The 20,347-nt window shown below is 42.7% G+C and overlaps 3 protein-coding genes and 1 long non-coding RNA gene across 4 annotated transcripts in view; 2 read left to right on the forward strand and 2 right to left on the reverse strand.

The window, feature by feature from the left end:
• Positions 1 to 522: 522 nt before the first annotated feature.
• Positions 523 to 6,325, forward strand: ist1 (IST1 factor associated with ESCRT-III). Its single transcript, XM_062470945.1, has 10 exons — positions 523 to 667; positions 1,388 to 1,488; positions 1,612 to 1,792; positions 2,058 to 2,145; positions 2,458 to 2,541; positions 2,629 to 2,739; positions 2,943 to 3,116; positions 3,217 to 3,327; positions 3,897 to 3,942; positions 4,139 to 6,325. The coding sequence occupies exons 2-10, from the start codon at positions 1,401 to 1,403 to the stop codon at positions 4,312 to 4,314; spliced, it is 1,059 nt and encodes a 352-aa protein (XP_062326929.1). The 5' UTR covers positions 523 to 667; positions 1,388 to 1,400; the 3' UTR covers positions 4,315 to 6,325.
• A 536-nt stretch (positions 6,326 to 6,861) lies between these two features.
• Positions 6,862 to 8,795, reverse strand: LOC134028093 (uncharacterized). Its single transcript, XR_009931496.1, has 3 exons — positions 8,584 to 8,795; positions 8,303 to 8,387; positions 6,862 to 8,095 (listed from the first exon to the last, which is right to left on the reverse strand). It is a non-coding gene; the product is annotated as an uncharacterized LOC134028093 (long non-coding RNA).
• Positions 8,796 to 8,846: 51 nt separating this feature from the next.
• Positions 8,847 to 16,276, reverse strand: pkd1l3 (polycystic kidney disease 1-like 3). The gene is made up of 18 exons (XM_062471831.1): positions 16,259 to 16,276; positions 15,946 to 16,150; positions 14,739 to 14,800; positions 14,415 to 14,477; positions 13,864 to 13,980; positions 13,564 to 13,682; positions 13,239 to 13,362; positions 13,007 to 13,129; positions 12,602 to 12,821; positions 12,218 to 12,399; positions 11,873 to 12,103; positions 11,647 to 11,748; positions 11,368 to 11,549; positions 10,664 to 10,810; positions 10,316 to 10,518; positions 9,786 to 9,973; positions 9,268 to 9,403; positions 8,847 to 9,074 (listed from the first exon to the last, which is right to left on the reverse strand). The coding sequence occupies exons 1-18, from the start codon at positions 16,274 to 16,276 to the stop codon at positions 8,875 to 8,877; spliced, it is 2,622 nt and encodes an 873-aa protein (XP_062327815.1). The 3' UTR covers positions 8,847 to 8,874.
• A 433-nt stretch (positions 16,277 to 16,709) lies between these two features.
• dhodh (dihydroorotate dehydrogenase) overlaps positions 16,710 to 20,347 on the forward strand; it is a 37,638-nt gene continuing 34,000 nt past the window's right edge. Inside the window, exons 1-3 of the mRNA XM_062471607.1 lie at positions 16,710 to 16,839; positions 17,423 to 17,635; positions 17,941 to 18,140. Of these exons, the coding sequence (XP_062327591.1) occupies positions 16,822 to 16,839; positions 17,423 to 17,635; positions 17,941 to 18,140 (431 nt within the window). The 5' untranslated portion in view covers positions 16,710 to 16,821. The remainder of the gene's footprint in view (positions 16,840 to 17,422; positions 17,636 to 17,940; positions 18,141 to 20,347) is intronic.

The following is a 20,347-nucleotide window of genomic DNA, read 5'->3' on the forward strand; positions in this document are numbered from 1 at the left end:
CTATGGAAGGAGGACCATAAGGGAACTGTGACCTCTGCTTAATTGACCTATTGGAATGTTGCAGGGGTTGGAGAACAAATATAAGCCATGCTTGAGGAGCTAAGCTATGATGACTAGGACGAGTGTCCACTGGTCATCATGACTTACAGAACGACTCATCACATTTTTGCAATGTCTTCTGTGCCTCTATGGACTACAAGATATCCATACACTTACCTTGCCCTGTTCCAAAGATTCCAATAGCGGAAACTACTGCAGCCGAGACTAAGAAACTGGAATGGTTATGTTAGAAGTCTTGTTTTCATGGATAACCTTGCAAATGAGTTTTAACCGTGGTGAACGCATTTTATTCGGATTGTTCTCTTTTTATTACTCTGGGTTAGGGTTAAATGGTAGATGGAAGGTGTCTAATACAGATTTCACATCAATCTTCTATTTTAGACTTTAACGCTCTGCAGAACACGTACAATACCTTAACCCAACATCGCTCCCTAGTGTTTGTTTTGAGAGTAGTGTCAAGCCCAACCTCCTTGTTCCACTCCAACCAGCCAGCTCTGAAAATTCCCTACGACGTCACACTTGGATGACAGATCGCGGAAGTGAAGCAGAGAGGAACGCACCAACCAAACAAGTTTCTTTTTTACTCGGTGAATAAGAGATTTAACAGGTAAAATGTGACTAGACAGTTGTTGAAATTTATGGAAAACATTGTCAACTACGGGTTTTGATTTGGGAATATGGTTTTGTTCCTCTTCGGGAGTATTTCATAGTTAATGCTCAATCGCTCTGATTCCAAACAGCTTTGTTTATGAGCTACTAGTAACGTTAGCTTAGTTTGCTAGTAGCTACTAGCCTACGCCTAGCCTAGCCTAGATGGCTGCTTCAACTATGTAACGTTATGTCTTCATGGTTTGATACACCGATGTTTGCCTGCTCGGTGTGTGGTTTTTACTGGCAAAAAAACATGCGCAGCTAGTCGCATCGATTGTAGCTTGTTACTATCTACTGACTTCCCGAGTTAGCTAGCCTAGCTAGGTTGATAGTTACTGTAGTCACTGTAGCTATCTACGTACTGTAGGGCTCAATCTATCATACGATACTAACTTCTAAATTAAGATCTAGCTATATATTTAGCAAAACCTTTGTCCCGGTGGTGGTTTGTTTTGATCTCGTCTCATTGACTTCTCACTGTAATTTGCTGTTAGGGTAGTTGCATTTGGTAAATAAAATACCACACGGCTAACTGGGCATAGTTAGCCAATTGCTGTTGAGGTCATTCTCACATGATAGCGAACGCTGACTCATTGAAGTGGGTGAGGTATATGCCTACAGCCTTCCATAGGCTGTAGGCTAAATTAGTAGATTTTTGTTGTGCCTGTCCACACAGAACGCTGTCCGTAATGTTAGGCGGAGGATTTAAAGCAGAAAGACTGCGTGTCAATCTACGGCTCGTTATCAATCGTCTTAAACTCCTGGAAAAAAAGAAAAGTAAGGCTATAACCTACACACACATAAACTGGTTCTACGGACTATAGGCTATTTATACCCCTTTCATTACAAATATTGTATCATAACCTGTTTTGTCTTCTACCTCTCCCTATCCCTCTGTAGCTGAGCTAGCTCAGAAAGCACGCAAGGAAATAGCAGACTACCTGTCATCGGGTAAGGATGAGCGGGCGAGGATCCGGGTGGAACACATTATCAGAGAAGACTACCTGGTGGAGGCCATGGAGATCCTGGAGCTCTACTGTGACCTGCTGCTAGCCCGCTTTGGCCTCATCCAGTCTATGAAGTGAGTTGGATGGCCTGTTCAGCCATAGTCAGTGACTTAGTTTGCTGGTCAGATTAGTAAGGTTTACCGTTTTGAATTCTGATTGTACAAAGTGTCAATAGTAAACGTGTCAACAGTAAACAGAACTTCTTTCTTCTGACATCTTTTTCATCTCACCCTTCTCTCATGCTTTCTGGTTCTGTCCATGTCTTATGCACTTTCTCTCCCCTCTCTCCTCTTGTGTCTTTACTCACACTCTTTCTTTGTTTATTTCTTTGATTCCCAGGGAGCTGGACCCAGGTCTACAGGAAGCGGTTTCCACCCTCATCTGGGCCGCTCCACGTCTGCAGTCTGAGGTCTCAGAGCTCAAAATAGTGAGTAGGAGTGACCACTGTCATTTTTAAACTCTATATACATCATACCGCCAACAGTTGTCCAGATGCAGGCCTAGTTTGCTGTGTAGGTAATGTGGTCGGCTGTAGGGTTATGGTACGATGCATCTGCATGTACTAATTGAGTCCATTAGTGCGTGTGCTGAAGTACTTCAGACATTAATACTTGACTCTCTGTTTAGCATTCATGAATATAGATTTTCTAGTACAGCCTTTTATTCAGGCATTGTGTAACGTTTAAAGTTACCTCCCAATGTGTCTTCAACAGATCTGTCTGTGCCTTTTCCCACACAGGTGTCTGACCAGCTGTGTGCCAAATACAGCAAGGAGTACGGCAAGCTGTGCAGGACAAACCAGATAGGAACAGTCAACGACAGGGTGGGGATTTCCCCCAGAAGTTCTCCTCAATTGGATACTTGTGGAGTTGTGGATGTCTAAAAGCCGTTGCCCCTCTGTGTGTTTCAGCTGATGCACAAGCTGAGCGTGGAAGCCCCTCCTAAGATCCTGGTTGAGCGTTACCTCATAGAGATCGCCAAGAACTACAATGTGCCCTACGAGCCGGACGCCATGGTCAGAGTGAGTACCTGGGAGGGAACGCCTGATTGGTAACGATGAGAACCACAGTAGCTAATTATATAATAAACAAGGTGTATGCTATCATCGTTAGCTATGGTAAGAACAGAGATGAGGGGTGAAGAATGGATTGGAAGAGGGGCCCAGGGAGGACATGAGTAGTATGTTGGGACACCCCTGAACACCATCCTCCTTCCCTCTTACAGCCAGAGGTGTGTCCAGGAGAGGAGGCAGACCTGATTGACGTGGACACGGACAACAAGAAGCCCAGAGGAGGAGGAGGAGGTGGAGGAGGATTCACCGCTGGTGCCATGCCCATGCCCATGCCTATGCCCATGCCTATGCACTCCGCCTTCAACTATCCCACCCCGAAAGGAGCAGTAAGACTGATCTTACTATGAATTTCATACCTTTTGTCAACATCTTTAATTGAATTTGTTCTAGTTGAATTTATATATAAAGATAAATGTGTCTGTCCAGGAGCCCTTTAGCGGTCCTGTGGGCACCTATGAGGGATTCAACAGCTTCCAGCCCCCCATGAGAGGAGGGCCACCTCCCGAGCTGCCCAGTTGCCCCCCCACCTACGAGTCTGTAAGTGACCATGTCCACCACCCCCTCCCCACCCCCCTCGCCACCCCTGCAGGCAGATGGACAGCGGACAGGTCACCCCTCAGGGAAGAGCTCTTCATACTAGTTTATGGATCTTGTGTGTTTCTCTTCTGCCGCTGGATGCTCTCCTAAAGCAACGTGCTAGCATAGATCTCAAATCAGAGAAAATAAGTTATAATTGCTCAGGCTTGGTTTCTAATGCATTTCTTTCAACTACTAACTGTCCTCATGGCTGAGCTGTACAGAACCAAAGTGTGTAGAAAGGATCTGCTTGATGCTACAGATGAATGTGCTTCTCAGTCTGTGGTAAAAGCAAGGTTTTCCTACTTTTGTAGACTGCTGACAGCCTGCTTGTTCCTGAGAAGTTTGCCTCAGGAATGGGTTTTCCTGACTAATTTCTCTTAACACAATCACAAGCTGTCCAACCACACTATTCTTACTAATACCACTATCAATCATACATTTTAATGTTTAAATGTAAGCATTTTGCCGGTACCAACAAGGAAAGTGATGCTAATGTGTGTTTGGGTGCGTTTGTGCGTGTGTTTCAGATCGATGACTTGTCTATCAAACCCTCTGATCCTTCCCAGGTCTTAGGTAGGTCTCTTCATGATCTCCACATCAGTTTTGTTGTAAATCCTAAATAACGGATTTTTTAAAATCAAGTATTTTATCAGTTTAACCTGTGGCAGTATAGCCTGTTGTACGTATAGTAGGTTACATCTGCTGACCTCCTTTTCTCTCCTCATTGTTCTTTTCCCAATATCCTCCTTCTGGTCCTTGTCCTCGCCAGGCCCAACCCGCCCTGGCCCTGCTCCTTATGTCTATGACAACAACGCCCTCCCTGAGCTTCCCTCTGTCCCCGACACACTCCCCACTTCGTCTTTCGGAGGGAACACCGCCACCTCGGACGACATCGACTTTGACGACCTGTCACGCCGCTTTGAGGAACTGAAGAAGAAGACCTAGACCAGCCTTCGCCCACTTCCCGACACCCTCTCACAATATCCTGTGATGTTACTCACCAAAAGGAAATAAGGTTTAAAACAATATTGGCTTGTTCCTCAACAATGAAACTCTCCTTTTCTTTTCATTGCTAGATTTCTACAGACTTTACCTCACCTCATTCAAACACTGGTGGCATTCTCCCCCTAGTTTGATAACCCAACAGAATTCCTTGTCACTGTTGTCAGTCAATACATTTTGCAGTAAATAATAAGAACCTCAATACAACACAATCAAGATATGACTGGATAGGTGTCATTTTTTATATGCACTTGTACTTTATATGTACAGTGGCATCCTTAAGTCTAGTCAAAAATATTGAAAGATGCTATTTGGGGCACAGACCTCTGGCTTACCATGCAAATGTTATAATCTTGTCACTAACTTGTCTTTTTCTAGACTTTGGGACAATGTCTGATTGGTACTAAAGGGCTAGCTTTCTAGACACTGATCGCACCTTTTCTAGAAAACGAAGAGGCTCTTAATTTAAACCCTCAACTGTTAATAGTTCATCTTTATAGTAGTACCTTCCTCAAGAGGGCAACTAGTAACTTTGGGTGTGACGTCATACTGTTCCGTCACTGAATAGTGTACTAGTCTAACAAGTCTGTCTGGCCCAACCAGAAATACAGAGAGCTGTTCACACACTGTCTTTGCTCTACACTCCACCACTGTGGCTGAGAAGCCGTAGGGTGTGTCTTGTGTTAGTGTGGTCACTATCACAGATCATTGTGGCATCATTTCAATTGTTCATGACCTGTCTTGAAGGTTGACCATTTCTGGTGTACCGATCTCCTAAAAGCTGATTGTACATCAACAATTTTTGAAGCTTTTAAACATTCAGTTTCTGCCTCTGACTGATTGTCCCATTGACAGAGCAGCCTCTTGTTGACAAGGTCTACTGTGACTCCTCAGACTTCATCTATCAATCTGTTACACTAGGTGGAGGGATGCTGTCACGCTCAAATAGAATGCCCACTGATAACTTGGAAAACATAAGCATGTCATATATAGTTACCTTTTTACATGAATGATTGTTTTTACATCTTGAATGATTCCACAGATTTATTTAGAGGTTGTTATACATTTTAAATGTTAAAATATAGCGTGAGAGAGAGAGAGCGAGAGGAGGGTTGAAGTCAGGAACCGGCAAAGAATCCTTTTGTTTGATATGTTTCTGTTAAATGTTTTGATTGTTGTAGTTTTACCCCATACATGCACTTTCTGTATTTACAGGATTTTGCCTATGCAGTGAATTGGCTACAGGAATGCATGTTCTGACTGTGTGGACTGAACTATTTCCTTCATGAAAACCACTTGATGATGAGCTTTAGATCTGATGTACAAGGTTCTGATGTACAAGGTTCTCTTTAGGCATTAGGTGTAGTCCTGGGACCTTTAGCACAGATTTAACCATTCTGCTCAGGCCAGATCAGTGATTTCCCAGATGAAAGAAGTCATTTTTATTGTGAGCCAGGAATCTGTGTTCAAGTGCGTCAGATGTGCACCACACTGCGTTTGCCTTCGTTACCATTATCTCATATCAGAGGCCTTCTTAGTCTGCACCAGGAGCATACATACTGCTCATGTATCTCTCCCTTTCCACTGGGTATATAAACTAACTAATACCATTTTCACTGTAAGTCTTGTTTTATGTACTCAAAACTCCATTAAATAATTTTGTTTTTTTGTATTTATTGGATGATCAAATCTGGTGATGGATGTAATTGTTTTGATAGATGGAGAGTGGATAGGATAAAATAGTTTCTGTTGTATATTTTTTATTTTCACTTGATGGATGAAGGGGAGGTCAAAGAATAAGAGATGCACACTGTCACACTACTTAAGAGTGAAGAATGTTTGATACTGACTGTAAAAAGCAACTATATTGTCTCATTCAATGGCAAACTTTAACGTTTTTCTTTTGTCTGTCAACCCAAAAAAGATAGTTTAATAAACAACATTTGGAATTGAAGTTGTGTTCTGGTGTGGCTTTTTTAAAGATGCTGGAAAGCAAATTCCATGATTTGATTCTCAGTACATTATACGTGTGAAATGAGTTGCTGAAAGCATGTGCAAAGCGCGAAACCTTTATCGTACCGAAATGTGGAGTTAGACGTTGAACAGTTTTACACCTGTTTTCAGCTCAGGTTTTGTATAGGCGGGGCAAAACCCAACCTATCTACGTCACAGCCACCTATCTACGTCAGATCACAGACGGTTTATATAACCTGCATTCTGTTACTCAGCTGGTACATGCAAAGACAAAGTAATTAACACATAAAACACTCAGAGACTGCAGGTAGGTCTGTTCTGATATCTGCAATAGATTTAGCTAGTTGTTGCTGTTGTTGCTAAATTCAATAAATTCGAAGGTCGGACATTCAGCCCTAGTATCAATAAATTCGAAGGTCGGAGATTCAGCCCTAGTATCAAGAAGAGAAGACTGCCTTTTTTTATTCTAATTTGGATGAGTAGTTAACAACACATTCTTCTGTGGTGTGATGAACTCATTTTCAGTTCTGCTTTACAGCATCCTTAACTCAGATATTGATTCATTTTTTGAGTAATCTTGTCATTAACTTACTATATATTCTTTCAAAGAAAATGGAGATTAGCATTGCATTGTTCAAGACAAGGTGTGGAACATACTCAACATGCATGCAGTACAGAGTGATACCACCAGAGGGTAGCGCTGTAACATGTAACTGCCAAAGACAAAGGAGGACCCAAAGTTGATGTTCAATAAACGACACCCAGTCAGCGCTCTGGTCTCAAGGCTTCAGCTGAGGTAGGTGAAACGTTGTCACAGATTCTGACTCACCCTCCCAATTGAGATTTCTTAATAAAGGCTAACTCTGCCTTTCCTGCACACCACCATGGAAACAAGAACCATCTCCAAGGTAACAGGCTTGTATTTAGGACCAATCAAAAGTGACAGGAAGAAAAAAAAAATGAAGCCAGCTGACTTGTTAAGGTTAAATGAAAGGCTTAAAGGAAATATTGATAGATCTGTGTGCTTCCTAGTTATTCAGACAACACTGGCTGACACACATAGGGTGGCTGTTACTCCTTGACCAGGTGCAGACCAGCAACATGTGATTGGATGTCAACACTGTTGTATCATGCATCCATGCCAGTGAGTCTCTCATCAAAATCTAATCAATTACAGCACTCTGGTGATGTTTTAATGGAGGGACACCTGCTAATGCTGAATCTTGTCACTTGTTTTATGTCCTCTGACTCTTGTCACTGTCTTACTCTGAATGTATGCACCAAAGCATTCAACAATCTTCTAAGGATAAACAATAAAAAAAAAAAACATCCACAATGAACTGGAAAATTGAACTGGCGAAAGCATACATGTTAAAAATTTAAATAAACCCCATGACCAGATGTCCTCTCCACACATTTACAAAATGGACACAAACAGAAAGAAACATTTTGTATTTCTATTACTGACATTACTGTTTCATTTCTGAATATCTACATATGGATACATAAAGTGCCCCTTCTTAACACCCAACATTCATGCATACCATCAGAATCTAACTATGTCTAATAGATCATTAGCTATGTTCTGAATCAACATATTAGTAATGTGTGCAGCAGTTTGTGTATGATACGGTATCTGGAAAGTCCACCTGGATTCCTCTTCATGAGACAGTGTGTCTCCAGGCCCGACTTCAGGCTAAGTCCTACTGTAATTGTGTGCCAGAGTACTCTTGACACCTCTCCTTTTGTTCTGTAAATTAACAAGACATTAGACTTCAGAAGTTTTTCTGTACAGATAAAAGCATAAAGTAAGTCTTCATGAGCCTTGCTTCAAGCACTTCATTAACGACTGGCATTCCAAGGGCTTCTTTTCAGTGTAGCAGAACAACAAATGACAGTAATTTCAAAGTGTTTTGGACACCAACCCATGGTTTTGTAGTTACACTACAGGTCTTACCAGCAAGCAGGAGCTCAACATCCTCATTCTCTTCCACCACCCGTGGCTTGAGAAGGAGGGCAAAGAAGACAGCCAAGCCAATCACCTGAGGGCACACACAAGGTTCTAACATCACTGAGCCAATCACTTCTCAACAGCATGCTGTATGGGCAATCAAGGGTATAGGGTACTGTACTCTTGATTTTCATTTCCGCTTGATGTCGAGCACTGCACTTCACTTGAAGAAATCCCATTACAAACAACATCCCTCCTGACAACAAACTTTCTTATTCTCCTTTCACCTTGAGGGGCTGCAGGATGAAGATGCTTTGGAAGAGTGACAGGCCCAGGGAGATGACCCACTGGATAGACTTGTCCTTGCCATATTCAAAGCCGTAGATAAGGGTGAAGTAGGTGGAGATACCACTGATGGACAGAAGCAGGAACCAAGCAATGAAGACGAACCACCAGGGCAGGGTGCAGCATGCAGCCTTTTTAGGCTTACAGACCGGAGGAGGACTGGAAGAGGAGAAAGTCATTTCAAAGTCAGACTCTCCATGGAAAACATTCTATACAAACCCAACCAAGGTGTTTTACCAGTAAGTCATGTGGCTGGTGCAGACCATCTCAGCCTTCTTCAGAAGCAGACTGGAAGTACTGAGGAGCTGCTGGTGCTCCTCTGGGCTGGAGAAGATTCCGGGGTTCAGTCTCTCCAGGGACATGGACAGTCGGTGCAGACAAGACAGGACAAACTGGCTACAGAACACCCAGTGGGGATGACTCTCACTCTCCCCTGAGACAAGAGAGAGAAAACCAAGTTCAGTTGATGTCAGACCTTAGGAATTAGGGGTAATACTGACAGTATTTTTCACTTCAGTTGGGAATACCGCCATAGAAGACAAGGAATTATTGTAAGTGTGATCGTTTCTTCAGAGATTGGATGGGTTATCTAAGGGGGCCTTGGTTTTGCACTGTCATTGAGGCACCTTGCATAAGATGGATTACACCATGAACACTTTCCAGGGCTGGGACAAGATCAGAGCTTGACAGTAGCCTCTCCTTTAGCTCCACAACCTGGTTTCTCTGGTTCCTACTGAGCATGTTCACCAGATCCTCTGTGTCCTGAAGAGGAAGAGGAAGGATACACAAGTCACAACCATTTAACAAGTCATTAACCTCAGAAAGTTCAAAGGGTATGCATTAGCTTAGGCCACACAGAGAAACAAATTTTCTTGGGACTGTATCTGGGGTTTCTACTTGCAGCTGTGCAAGTATCAGTTATAATAAAATGTCAATAACTAAGTCTTCAGTAAACTAACAATTCACAAACAGCATGACAACTGTGAGAAGTGGCCTTAGGACCATTTTAATGTCAGTCGCATCTCAAGAGAAGCACTGACAGCACGAGTTCTGAATGAGGCGATGGATGAAGTGTGGCCGACAAGTTTGCACTGACATCCAATGACAAAGCTTGAGAGAATGTATGGGGGGGGGGGGGGTTGACCTTGAGGATGGTTGGCATGGTAACGACGTGAGGTTTGAGGGTCTGCCTGCGTGTGTCTTTCCCCGAGGTCTTTGAATGACGTGGTCTGATGCTGCGGAAGATGGTGATGATGAGGATGTTGATGGGGAACATGAGAAGGCCACTCTCCACACCCACCATGATTTGTTCCCAGGTGATTTCCAGCGAACCTGCAATGACACACACACACCAATTGCATAGTGTTGTGTGTACTCTAGGGATGGATATTGGATGTAGCACTATTTATTATGCCTGTGAGAGGGCAGGCAGGGGTGAGGAAACTATACAGGGAACAGAATGGCTCTTAGTCTTGCCCAGACACACACAGCTGCATCCTCTTTTTATCCTTACTGTCTAATCACTTTGCTCTCTATCTACAATAAACAATCCCTCTCTGAAAATGTTTCTAAATGATCCATTTGCGAGCATTACAAGTTAGTGAAGGACAAATCAAAACGAACTGAATTTAAGTGGGCACCTGAGCAGAAAAAAAAGGGATGTGATTTTCTTACCGATCTTGAGGATGATGGGGGAGTTTCCGTCTTTCGGAATGTTCCAGAAGGCAATGTTGATTGCCATGGTGCAGAGGAGGAGGGACATGCAGCAGGAGACTCTCTGAGCACGTGTGAAAGGGCTACGCCAGGGAGGGTCAACCACAGACACCCAGATGTGCTCGTCCCGGAACCCAAACGCTGTCCTACTCTGAAAGATGTTCCTAGGAGAGAGAGGTACAAGGAGGGCAGAAAATGGACTTGTGTCAGGAAGAGAATGGGATACTAATTATCACTGAACTGAAGAGTTAGACGGATTTAACTATTGAATTTTTTTTTTTGTGTCTTCTCCGTGGTGTGTGTTTTCACCTAAAGCTGGTAATCTCATTACTCTTTGCTGGGGTGAATGTCTTCTTGGTCAGACCTTCTCCTTTCTCTGCACTCAACCAGGAAGAGCACAGGAAATGGCACACCTTGCGAGTCTGCAGATCTTGCACAGTCACCTTGTCCACATACCTGACAACATGACATCATCAGAAAACCTCAGATACCAGACCAGCGGTGTACGGCCACTGTCTGCCTGTGTCTGCTTTGATTGACTATTTTGATCAACTGACACATCTCCAACTCAGACCTTCCAGCTGTCAGGGGACCTGGGAATATGCTCTGCTAGTGTGGAAGCACAGCAACAAACTCTGGATCATTTGAAGGGTGGTATTTTAAGATGGGCATTAACCAGCGGGCACCAAGTGATGGGAGGCAGGGTTGACATTTAGAGGCGTTCTCAGCTGGGAGGCAGTAGGGAGGCTGATAATGTCACCAATAAAGAGTTGGAGCACCCAGCTGCCAAATCTCTGTAATTCAATACAGCTACAGAATATACAGATCTGATTTGAAATCGAGGGATTGACAACATTCCCAAGTCCTTCCTTACAAAGTGGTATCATTCTATCACCCGTCCAACCATTGGTGATTCTTTTCCATTGTTGGGAAACCAGGACACCACAGGATGCCTGTCCTAAGACTTGCCATCACACCCAGGAACCTTCTAGATTTATTGGTGTACAGCGTACCAGGAGGGGTTCTCGCCCTCGTTGTTGTGCCAGAGCTGGAGACTCTGTAACTCCCCCAGGGGATAGGGCGTGGCCAGGAGGAACACATCCACAGCTCCTCGCTCCAACACTGCGGGCTTGCTTGGGTCTGTCAGCTGGTGGGTGTCACTGTTCCCTTCCGCGCCAGTGAGCTTTGCTGTTACCTATTAGAATATGTTTTGGCATTCAACAATCTATCAACCAACTAACCATTCAATCAATCTGTCAAAAACAAAACAAAAGTAATAAACTGGAGCATACCATGGCAGAGGTACCCGCTCCTTTCCGATGGCCAGTCTGCACGCTCAGTAGGTAATTATAGCAGGCACATGGGTGGCTGTCTGCCAGTAGGGTCATCTTTCTCTGGAAACAACATGGAACAACAATACAAGTCAGAGAAACAGAGTGTGTGTGTGTGTATGCTCGAGAGTGCGTGAGTAAAAGAGTACGAGAGATAAGGAGGGAAAAGCTGTGCCGCAAGCCTCACCCTAGACATGGCCTTTCTGTCAGAGTAGCAGGCCCAGATCAAAGTGAGCAGATAGAGGCCAAAGAAGGCTGACAGAAGAACCAACACCACATAGTTGTCTTTAGCAGTGGAAAAGTACTCCGCAGTGCGAGTCAAGTCGATGTAGTTTGGTTTCACAAAAAAGGCGCTGCCAAAGAACGTCAGGTGGTTACACAGACAGTGGGTGTTCTCTGGACTGCTGCTTATACCCACCTAGGACAGATGCATCGGAGTTGGGAAAAGAGATTAGAGTTATACAAATCAGAGCACCTTCATCAATACTTAAAGTGACATAAGATATACGTATTCCAATTCCAGTGTCCTTACCCAGCAGCCATAGACGCTCCAGCTGTTAAGGTCTGGGTCCCAGTACACACACTTGCTGGAAAAGGTGGTGATCCGCAGCTGCAAACCTGGACTCCAGGTAGTGTTGTAAAGGCTAGTGTGGATGTACCAGATCCCAGCTCTGTCCTCCAGCATCTCAGGGGTGACTAGCCAGCGATACCCTCCTGCTCGGGGGGAAAAGCACACTGTTATCAACATGTCTCCCTCACTCTCGATGAGATAACAACATATTTGTTTACTGACACATCTCAGGATGATTACAGAAGTGCGTTTTGCAACACGCATTTTGCGTTTTGTAATGGGATGACTTGAGTCGTGTGTGTGTGCTGCATGTGTGTGTGTATTTGTGTGTGTTTGCTATTGCACCTCTAGGCTTCAGGATGGTGCTGTGGTTGTAGCGGGTGTGGTTGGGTGGGGCGCCTGCGCCCAGCAGCAGCTGTAGTGACACGTTCCTGCTGGGCTCCATATTGATGACCACCGTCTGATTGGTGTCTGACACATTGAAGGAGGTCAGGACCGCTGTCCCATTCATGACGTCCATAGTGTTGGTGGTGACAGCAGCAGCATTTGAACGAGCAAAGTGGATCTATAGACACCGAAGAAAGACAACCCGGTTGGTTGGAGTTCCGTGCACTGCCTGGAGCTATGTAAGGTGAAATAAAACTGTTTTCCCAGGCATAGACTATGCCTAGTCCTAGATTAAAAAACATTTCAACAAAGGTTTAAAAAGTGTTAAATAATTTCATATGCAATATATAGTGGTAGCTGTACCTCAAAAGCCTCTGATAAGTTAGTTATGTGGATCTCTGATGTGCCACTAAACAGCAAAAGATTGCAGACAGCTCCTGTGATGGTCTCATTGGATGCATGAGGGTTCTCGAAGTAGGTGGCCAGCTGGGAAATGGATATAAGCCCACAAACCAACGAACATGAGGTTAGACGATGACAGTTACACACAAACTTGCCCACACATAACACACATGCACACACCAGTCACACATACTTGAGTTTTGACGACAGAGAGGTTTCCCACATGTGGCTTTAGTACTGAGTATGGGGGGAAGGTGATAGACACACCCGCATCATCTGACCCCAGAACCATGTTGTCCAGAGCTGCAGGGGTGGTGCTTCAGAGGGAGGAGATGAGTACAAAACATTTGAATAAGTGAACAAAACAATATAATTTGCAATAGCTATTGTATTACACACTGCAAATGTCAATGGACCACACCCAGAACAAATCTGATGGGAAGCTAACACTTGTTTGATTGCAGGTTTGTCACGTGTATGTAAGTCAAAATACACTAAACTGTGATGGCAGCACAAACCTGGTCATGTAGATAGTGCCTGTTTCATGCTGTATGACTATAGGCGTGGTGGAAGGTGTACCCATTACTGAGGCAAGGGTCAGGTAGATTTCAATGGACTGGTCATACAGTGCTTGGTCCTTGTTGACAGCAACAAAATACAACACAGCAATGTATCAGCAACTGTCAAACTGTATGCAGCCCTTTAATTGATTTAATATTTGATATCAAATTTGATATCAAATTTTGTTTGTTGTAGATTTTGAGTAGATTATATCACATTGTCAACTCTGCATCCAAAACTGAGTGTGTCTATCATACATGTTGTCCCCCTTGGCCACCACACTTCTTCATGGAGAGGAGCAGAATGGCTCCAGTAGAGTTGATGATGTGGCTGATAGTGCTGTTGTCAAAGATCACTCCCTGACGAGTCAGACTCTGGGCAATTTTCAGGAGAAAGTTAATATATTCCATCTGTGTGTGTGTGTGAGAGAGAGAGAGAGAGAGAGAGAGAGAGAGAGAGAGAGAGAGAGAGAGAGAGAGAGAGAGAGAGAGAGAGAGAGAGAGAGAGAGAGAGAGAGAGAGAGAGAGAGAGAGAGAGAGAGAGAGAGAGAGAGAGAGAGAGAGAGAGAGATAAGATATAGAGAAAAAGAGAAAGAAATGTGGAGGATTAAAAAAATAAACAATAATATTGGAAGCACAAACACTCCAAAACTCCCTGACCCTAACTGGACTAAATTAAATTCTCACATTTTCACAACTGATTTTCAACATCAGTGTGTGCTGAGGCTAGATGAGAGAAAGTCAGGAATCAAGAAACCATTGTAGATGAGCCTGGTCAGACAGCCTGAGTCTAAATAAGTGAACACTACCTTGGAATTGTCTGTGGGCTCTCCTACAGTCAGCTCCATCCTCTGCAGCTCATTATCAGCATCCTGACATGAGACAGGATGAATACGACCCCATTATCCACTGCAGCTAATATATTGACAAAATTGTTGCTCTATGCTGTACAAACATGTTAAAGCTGCTGGCATAAGATGCCGTAAGCATCACATTAAAATAACAATATTTGTTCTATCAGAATCAGAATCAGAAAGGGTTTTAATCGCCATGAAAGTTTGCACAAACAAGGAATTTACTTTGGAAGAAGTAATGTCACGTAAAGATATGAAACATCATAGCACATCTCTGACCTGAAGGTACTGGGAGGTGTAGTTTTGAAGAAGTGATATGACAGGCAGGGTCCTTGCAAAACCTGTTGAAATATACATGAGAGACGGAAAGACAGGAGAGAGGGTAAGAGTAGGAGAGTGTGTGTGTGTGAGAGAGAGAGAGAGAGAGAGAGAGAGAGAGAGAGAGAGAGAGAGAGAGAGAGAGAGAGGAGGGAGAGAGAGAGAGAGAGATAAAATGGCAGAGAATGACTTGCTTGAGGGGGTCAAGCTTCTAAAAAATATCTACCAATATTTTAACTTACGTTTCTTTTTCCCTTCTCCAAGGTTGTTGGTGTTTTGGCTCTACATGAAGTAAACATAACTATCTATGAAAATGCATTAAAAGATTATAGTTATGTCATTATTCACCACAGATGAGGACGGGTATGGTCACTTACATTTGATGTGTTAACAAGAAATCTAAAATCTGCAAAAAAGATTGGTTGTTACAATCAGTAAGTAAACAAAGTTGTTGTGTATTTTTGTAAGAACTAAAAGGAAAGAAGAAAATATGAGTTATTTCAGCACTGTACATAGGGTGCAGAGATAGCCCTGTTTGATGCTGCAGTTCCTAGTGGTGACCAGCTGTAAAGGATCCAACGTCAAGTAGGTACAGAGGAAGGGGGTGCTCCCATTATCTGTGGGAACTATACACACCCTCAGACATGCACACACACACACACATACACACACACATTGACACACATAACAAGTATTGACACACATACCAATTGAAACACGCACACATGAAGAGAATGAGAGTCTTATTAAAATGCTTCATTTAGTGCCCTTCAGAAGTTGACAATTTGTATTTTTTATTATTACTGACTTGCTTTCAATTCACGGTCCCTGTTCAATGCATGTAAGTCACTAAAAAGCTAAGCTTTCCCTTTGACATCCAAAAAGACTGGAAGCAACGGATTAATTCAGATTACTCAGCTTTATCAGTTAATTGGAAAATCTATTGAATTTGCATGGCTCACTGTGAACAATCAGAGAATCTGGACAGAAGTAAGCCTTGCAGACCTACCAGTATTCACATGGGAGGACAACTCACACTACAACGCTTATGAACAGACAACACAACTGTAGAGATGCTTGTGTTTGTAATTAGTCATAGGAATCGGTTATAGTCCCTTATGGTTTACAAATTCTAATTAGTCCTACCTTTTTTCTTTGTTGTACTTACCAACTAGGTTACCCTGGTATGTTCCTAGAATCCCTTCCCCCACCCACCAGTTGAGCTTGGTGTAATTCCTGTCCTGAGTAAAGTTCTGGAGAAATGTCTTCACCTCACAGTCTATGACTTTCAGCAGCTGACCACCTCGCTGACTGCAAGCGAGTTCAGCCTGGCTCCAGTTCTTCGGTGTTTCAATGAATTCATAACACACATTCTGGAACACATGCTTGAACACTTTAAGAGTGTCCTGGTTTACATTCTCTTGTTTGCATTTTTCAGCCCAAGTAATTTGTCCAAACGCAATCCACAAAAACAAAGATACTCGTATAAGCAGATCCATGGATGTTCTGATATTGAGCTGAATAACAGACTGCTAGAGGTTAACAAGTGCCCAAGGGAAAGATAAGGTGAAGAAAAGTGACGCTGTCCAACTCATGGAAAACATGGAGCTTTCTTCAGATAAAAAAACTTGAATATGCTGTAACTACATTAGGAAAATCTCTGCACACTCAAACAACATGCAAAGTGAAAAGTGCAGAGACTTCTGCCAAGGTCACAGAAATTGAGGAAGTTGAAGGTCTGACCACACGACTGTAGGCCCAACATAGAACAGGACTGTAAAGGGTTTTTGAAATTCAGGATTTAATAATTATAGCCTTATTCACAAGCTATAAAGCCCTCTACATCAGAGAACACAACACAGTGTGACTTAAACACCTTTTCCACATGAGCTCACACTTGCAGTGCACAGTCATTCTTTCAGAGACTGATCTCCAAAATATCGCGAGAATACATCCAGGAAGTAAAAGCTAATGCTGTGCTCAACGTGAGTGGATAGTGGAAAGTGCTTCCAGTGCCTGCTTGTGTTACAGTGACATAATATCAATGGCGGGACAACTGAAGGTAACAACTTAGAAAATACATTTAGTTTCACGTCAAGTGACAGGAATGACTGACAACTAAAACAAAGAACAGAACTGGCGTGGCCACTTGGGTTTGGTTCTTTACCGAAACACGAGACAGCTAACGTTAGCCAAACAGACATACACATTGCTAGTTGAATGTGGTTCATGTAACTTCACTAGTGTCTGTTTAGCTAGCTAGCAAGCTTGTTCATGTCACCTACCCTGCTTGAGCTGTTATGACAAATTTGGTTCAGCATTACTAGCTTACCACCATAAACGTGATCCATTGGTCATCCTTCTCATTTCTCATGGTCATGTCTCATCATGTGTTAAGTTGTAGCAAGTCCCCTTTCAAATCAGTCAACAGTCATGGATTTGGTCAAATGTTTCTATTGATTAAATTGCAATATCACAGTACTGATTGATATCTGCATGGAACAACTGATGACTATTTTGTCAATAATACAAAATATTTGAATTCATTGTAATGCATACTGGTAGAATAAGTAGTGCTACATAGAAAGCTTACTTGATTATCTGTATTGCTTTTCTATTCTATTTGATCCTGCCTTCTCCTGCAGAAAAGACTGAAGGATGCAGTGCAGATCATTGGTTCTGGAAGCGTGCTGTTTGTCTCCTATCTCACCGCTGTTGGAGATGAGCGTTTCTATGCCAACCAGCTCATGCCCCTGCTGCAGAGGATTGTTGGAGCAGAGACGGCCCATGTAATGGCAGTGAAAGTGATTGGTCTGGGTCTGGTTCCTTGGAATTGCTACCAAGATCCTGCTTCTCTGGTCAGTGTGGGTTGGAGTGTGGAACTCTGAGGCCTGGTGTCCTAGCCTGGTCAACCAGACTGACTGCTTTGTTTATGAATAGTTTTCATTGGAATTAAAACAGAATGTAAGCATGCACGACCAGGTTGGTTCAAAAGGTTAGATGTCAACCAAACAAAGATAAAGACTAATCCAAGATCCAAGGTAGTTTTCACAAAGCATTGACGTCAAGTACTAATAGTGGACCATGATCTCCATTTGTACAGAGTAATAAAACATTGTGTCACTTCAAGTCATTTCTTTTATATTATTATTGTTATCTCCAGGAAGTAAACATCATGGGCTGCAAGTTCAGGAACCCCATCGGAATTGCAGCCGGCTTTGACAAACACGGGGAAGCTGTGGATGGGCTGTACCGACTGGGCTTTGGCTTTGTGGAGGTGGGAACCATCACTCCTAAACCCCAGGAGGGGAACCCCAAGCCTCGTGTCTTCAGACTCACCAAAGATGAGGCTGTAATCAACAGGTACGGGCTGATACTCATGGTCGGTCTGTTAGGGTGTCCACTGTATTACTGTTAGAGCTGTGCAAGTTTAGTGTCCTTGACTGTCTGGTCTATTTACTAAATGGGGATGTGATAGCTCAGTGGTTAGAGCATTTTACTGCAGATCAAAAGGTTCAGGTTGCAGGTTCAGCATTGGCATCTGCTGAGTTATTATATTATTATTATCATATGCACTTTTCTATTTCAATTTGAATGACGATGTCTTCTAAATAAATACACGTAAATGACAGAGAATTAATTTTTTAAGTTGATCCATATTTACATGCATGAAAGTCTGACAATAGTAAATGTGAAAAGGTTCTGTCAGCATGGAAAGAAGTTGCAGATACTGGATATTGGCCTCTGATATTGGCCACGCCTGATGGGTTGGTGGTTGTTATATAGTTTGGGATCTGTTATCTGTCTTCCATCAGTCATATAATCTATACTATAAAATAGATAGTTGGGTGTGCTCTCACCTTTGTTCTCTCACATATATATTATTGGGTGTGCTCAAGCTTTCGGCGAGAGCACAACCTTTGTTCTCTCACATATATATTTATTATTATTATTTATTTTTGCCAAGTCTTTGTCAATATTTGGCCTACATAGAAAACCTAGGTGTCAAAAGTTTCGTCTTGGTAGCGATTGAGTTGCTTGTATTTTTATTTACGTTCCGTTGCATGGTTTAAGTGGAAATTAAGTTTTTGTGGCGAAAAGTGAAGCTAACGGTGGCTAATTTGCTAGCCACAGTCACTGACGTTACTAACGTCACTACGTCACTAACGTCACGAAAACACGCGTGACTACCTGTAGCAGAACATTCGTTTCGCATCTGTTAACTTGGGGGATAGCTAGGCTAACTATAGCTTTACTGCAAGGCAGCTGCAGAAACGCCACAAGCAAAGAGGCCAGGGTGATAACTATTTACTTATTTTACTTTGTGATGTGAAACACAATTGCAAAATGTAATGTACAATATTAGCTGATATTATTAAGGCCCACATCTACTTTCGGAAACGGTAGTCTACTATTTCACTGAGGCATTAGCATGACATTAGCCTCTGTTACCCGGGCAACACATACTACAGTGGTCTATGATGCATCTGTTTTCAATCATTAAAATAAACATTCCTCACAAATACATTTTCGTTGTAGGATTTATTATGACATTACATTACAAGTAAATGATTTGTGGGTGAAATTATCATTACCTGTGGTTTCAAACCAGTGTTGCTCACTGCAACGCTGTAGCCTACGCGAGACACTACAAAAACATCGACACAGCTGTAGGAAGTCAAACGGCGACAGAACATGTTCGGCACTCCCCTTACTTAAACCAAAAGTCTTTCAATAGGTGAAACTGACTACTAACCTGAACTTCATTGCCACAGCCTAAACTTTGTCAATCTGTTCATGAAAATAATTCATTTCAGCCTAAACCGTACAACGGAACGTTAAATCGAATTCAACCAACGCAATCGCTACCAAGACGAACACAGCAGTAGTCTAGTACTGTACTGTAGTAGAATTTACAGGGGCAGCTTCTCCACACAGGGCTATATCGCATTTTGCGTTGTTACTGACAATGATCGCTACCAGTGAGCTTTTTATGAAGGAGCGATTTTCCACTAAATAAATGTCAAGCTTATTTACGTTTTGGGGGGCATATTTTCAGTTAGCAGATGGTACTGTTTGAATCGCGATTCCATCTTCTACTGCCGGGTAACGTCGTAGAATAATCTTCAAAGGGGGTTCTTTATTAATGAATGAATGCAATGAGTACGCTAAATGCCTGAAAATATCATGAGAAGGGAAAAACTTAAAATGACGTTTAAGTCATAGAGATTAGGTCAATTTTTACACCGGTCTGCCAAATGTATTCGTTTTGATTCAACGATGAGGCTGCCTCTTGCAGGGGAAATGAGAAGACATCTATTTCATTCTACACTTCACTCGTATTTTGAGTTGTAAATAAGCAGCAAAAAAAAGATGCTTTTAAATCTATGTAATCTTTATAAATAATAAGTAGGCCCTATGCATTTTTATATAAAATATACAGACCCCTGTGCAACCGACGCAAGCAAGCACACCCTACAATTTCCCCACAAATTGTACCCTCTCTAGTTGGGTGTGCTCAAGCCTTCAGCGAGAGCACAACCTTTGTTCTCTCACATATATATTATTAT

This window comes from Osmerus eperlanus, chromosome 10 (genome assembly GCF_963692335.1).
Source record: "Osmerus eperlanus chromosome 10, fOsmEpe2.1, whole genome shotgun sequence".
Lineage (NCBI taxonomy): Eukaryota > Metazoa > Chordata > Actinopteri > Osmeriformes > Osmeridae > Osmerus > Osmerus eperlanus.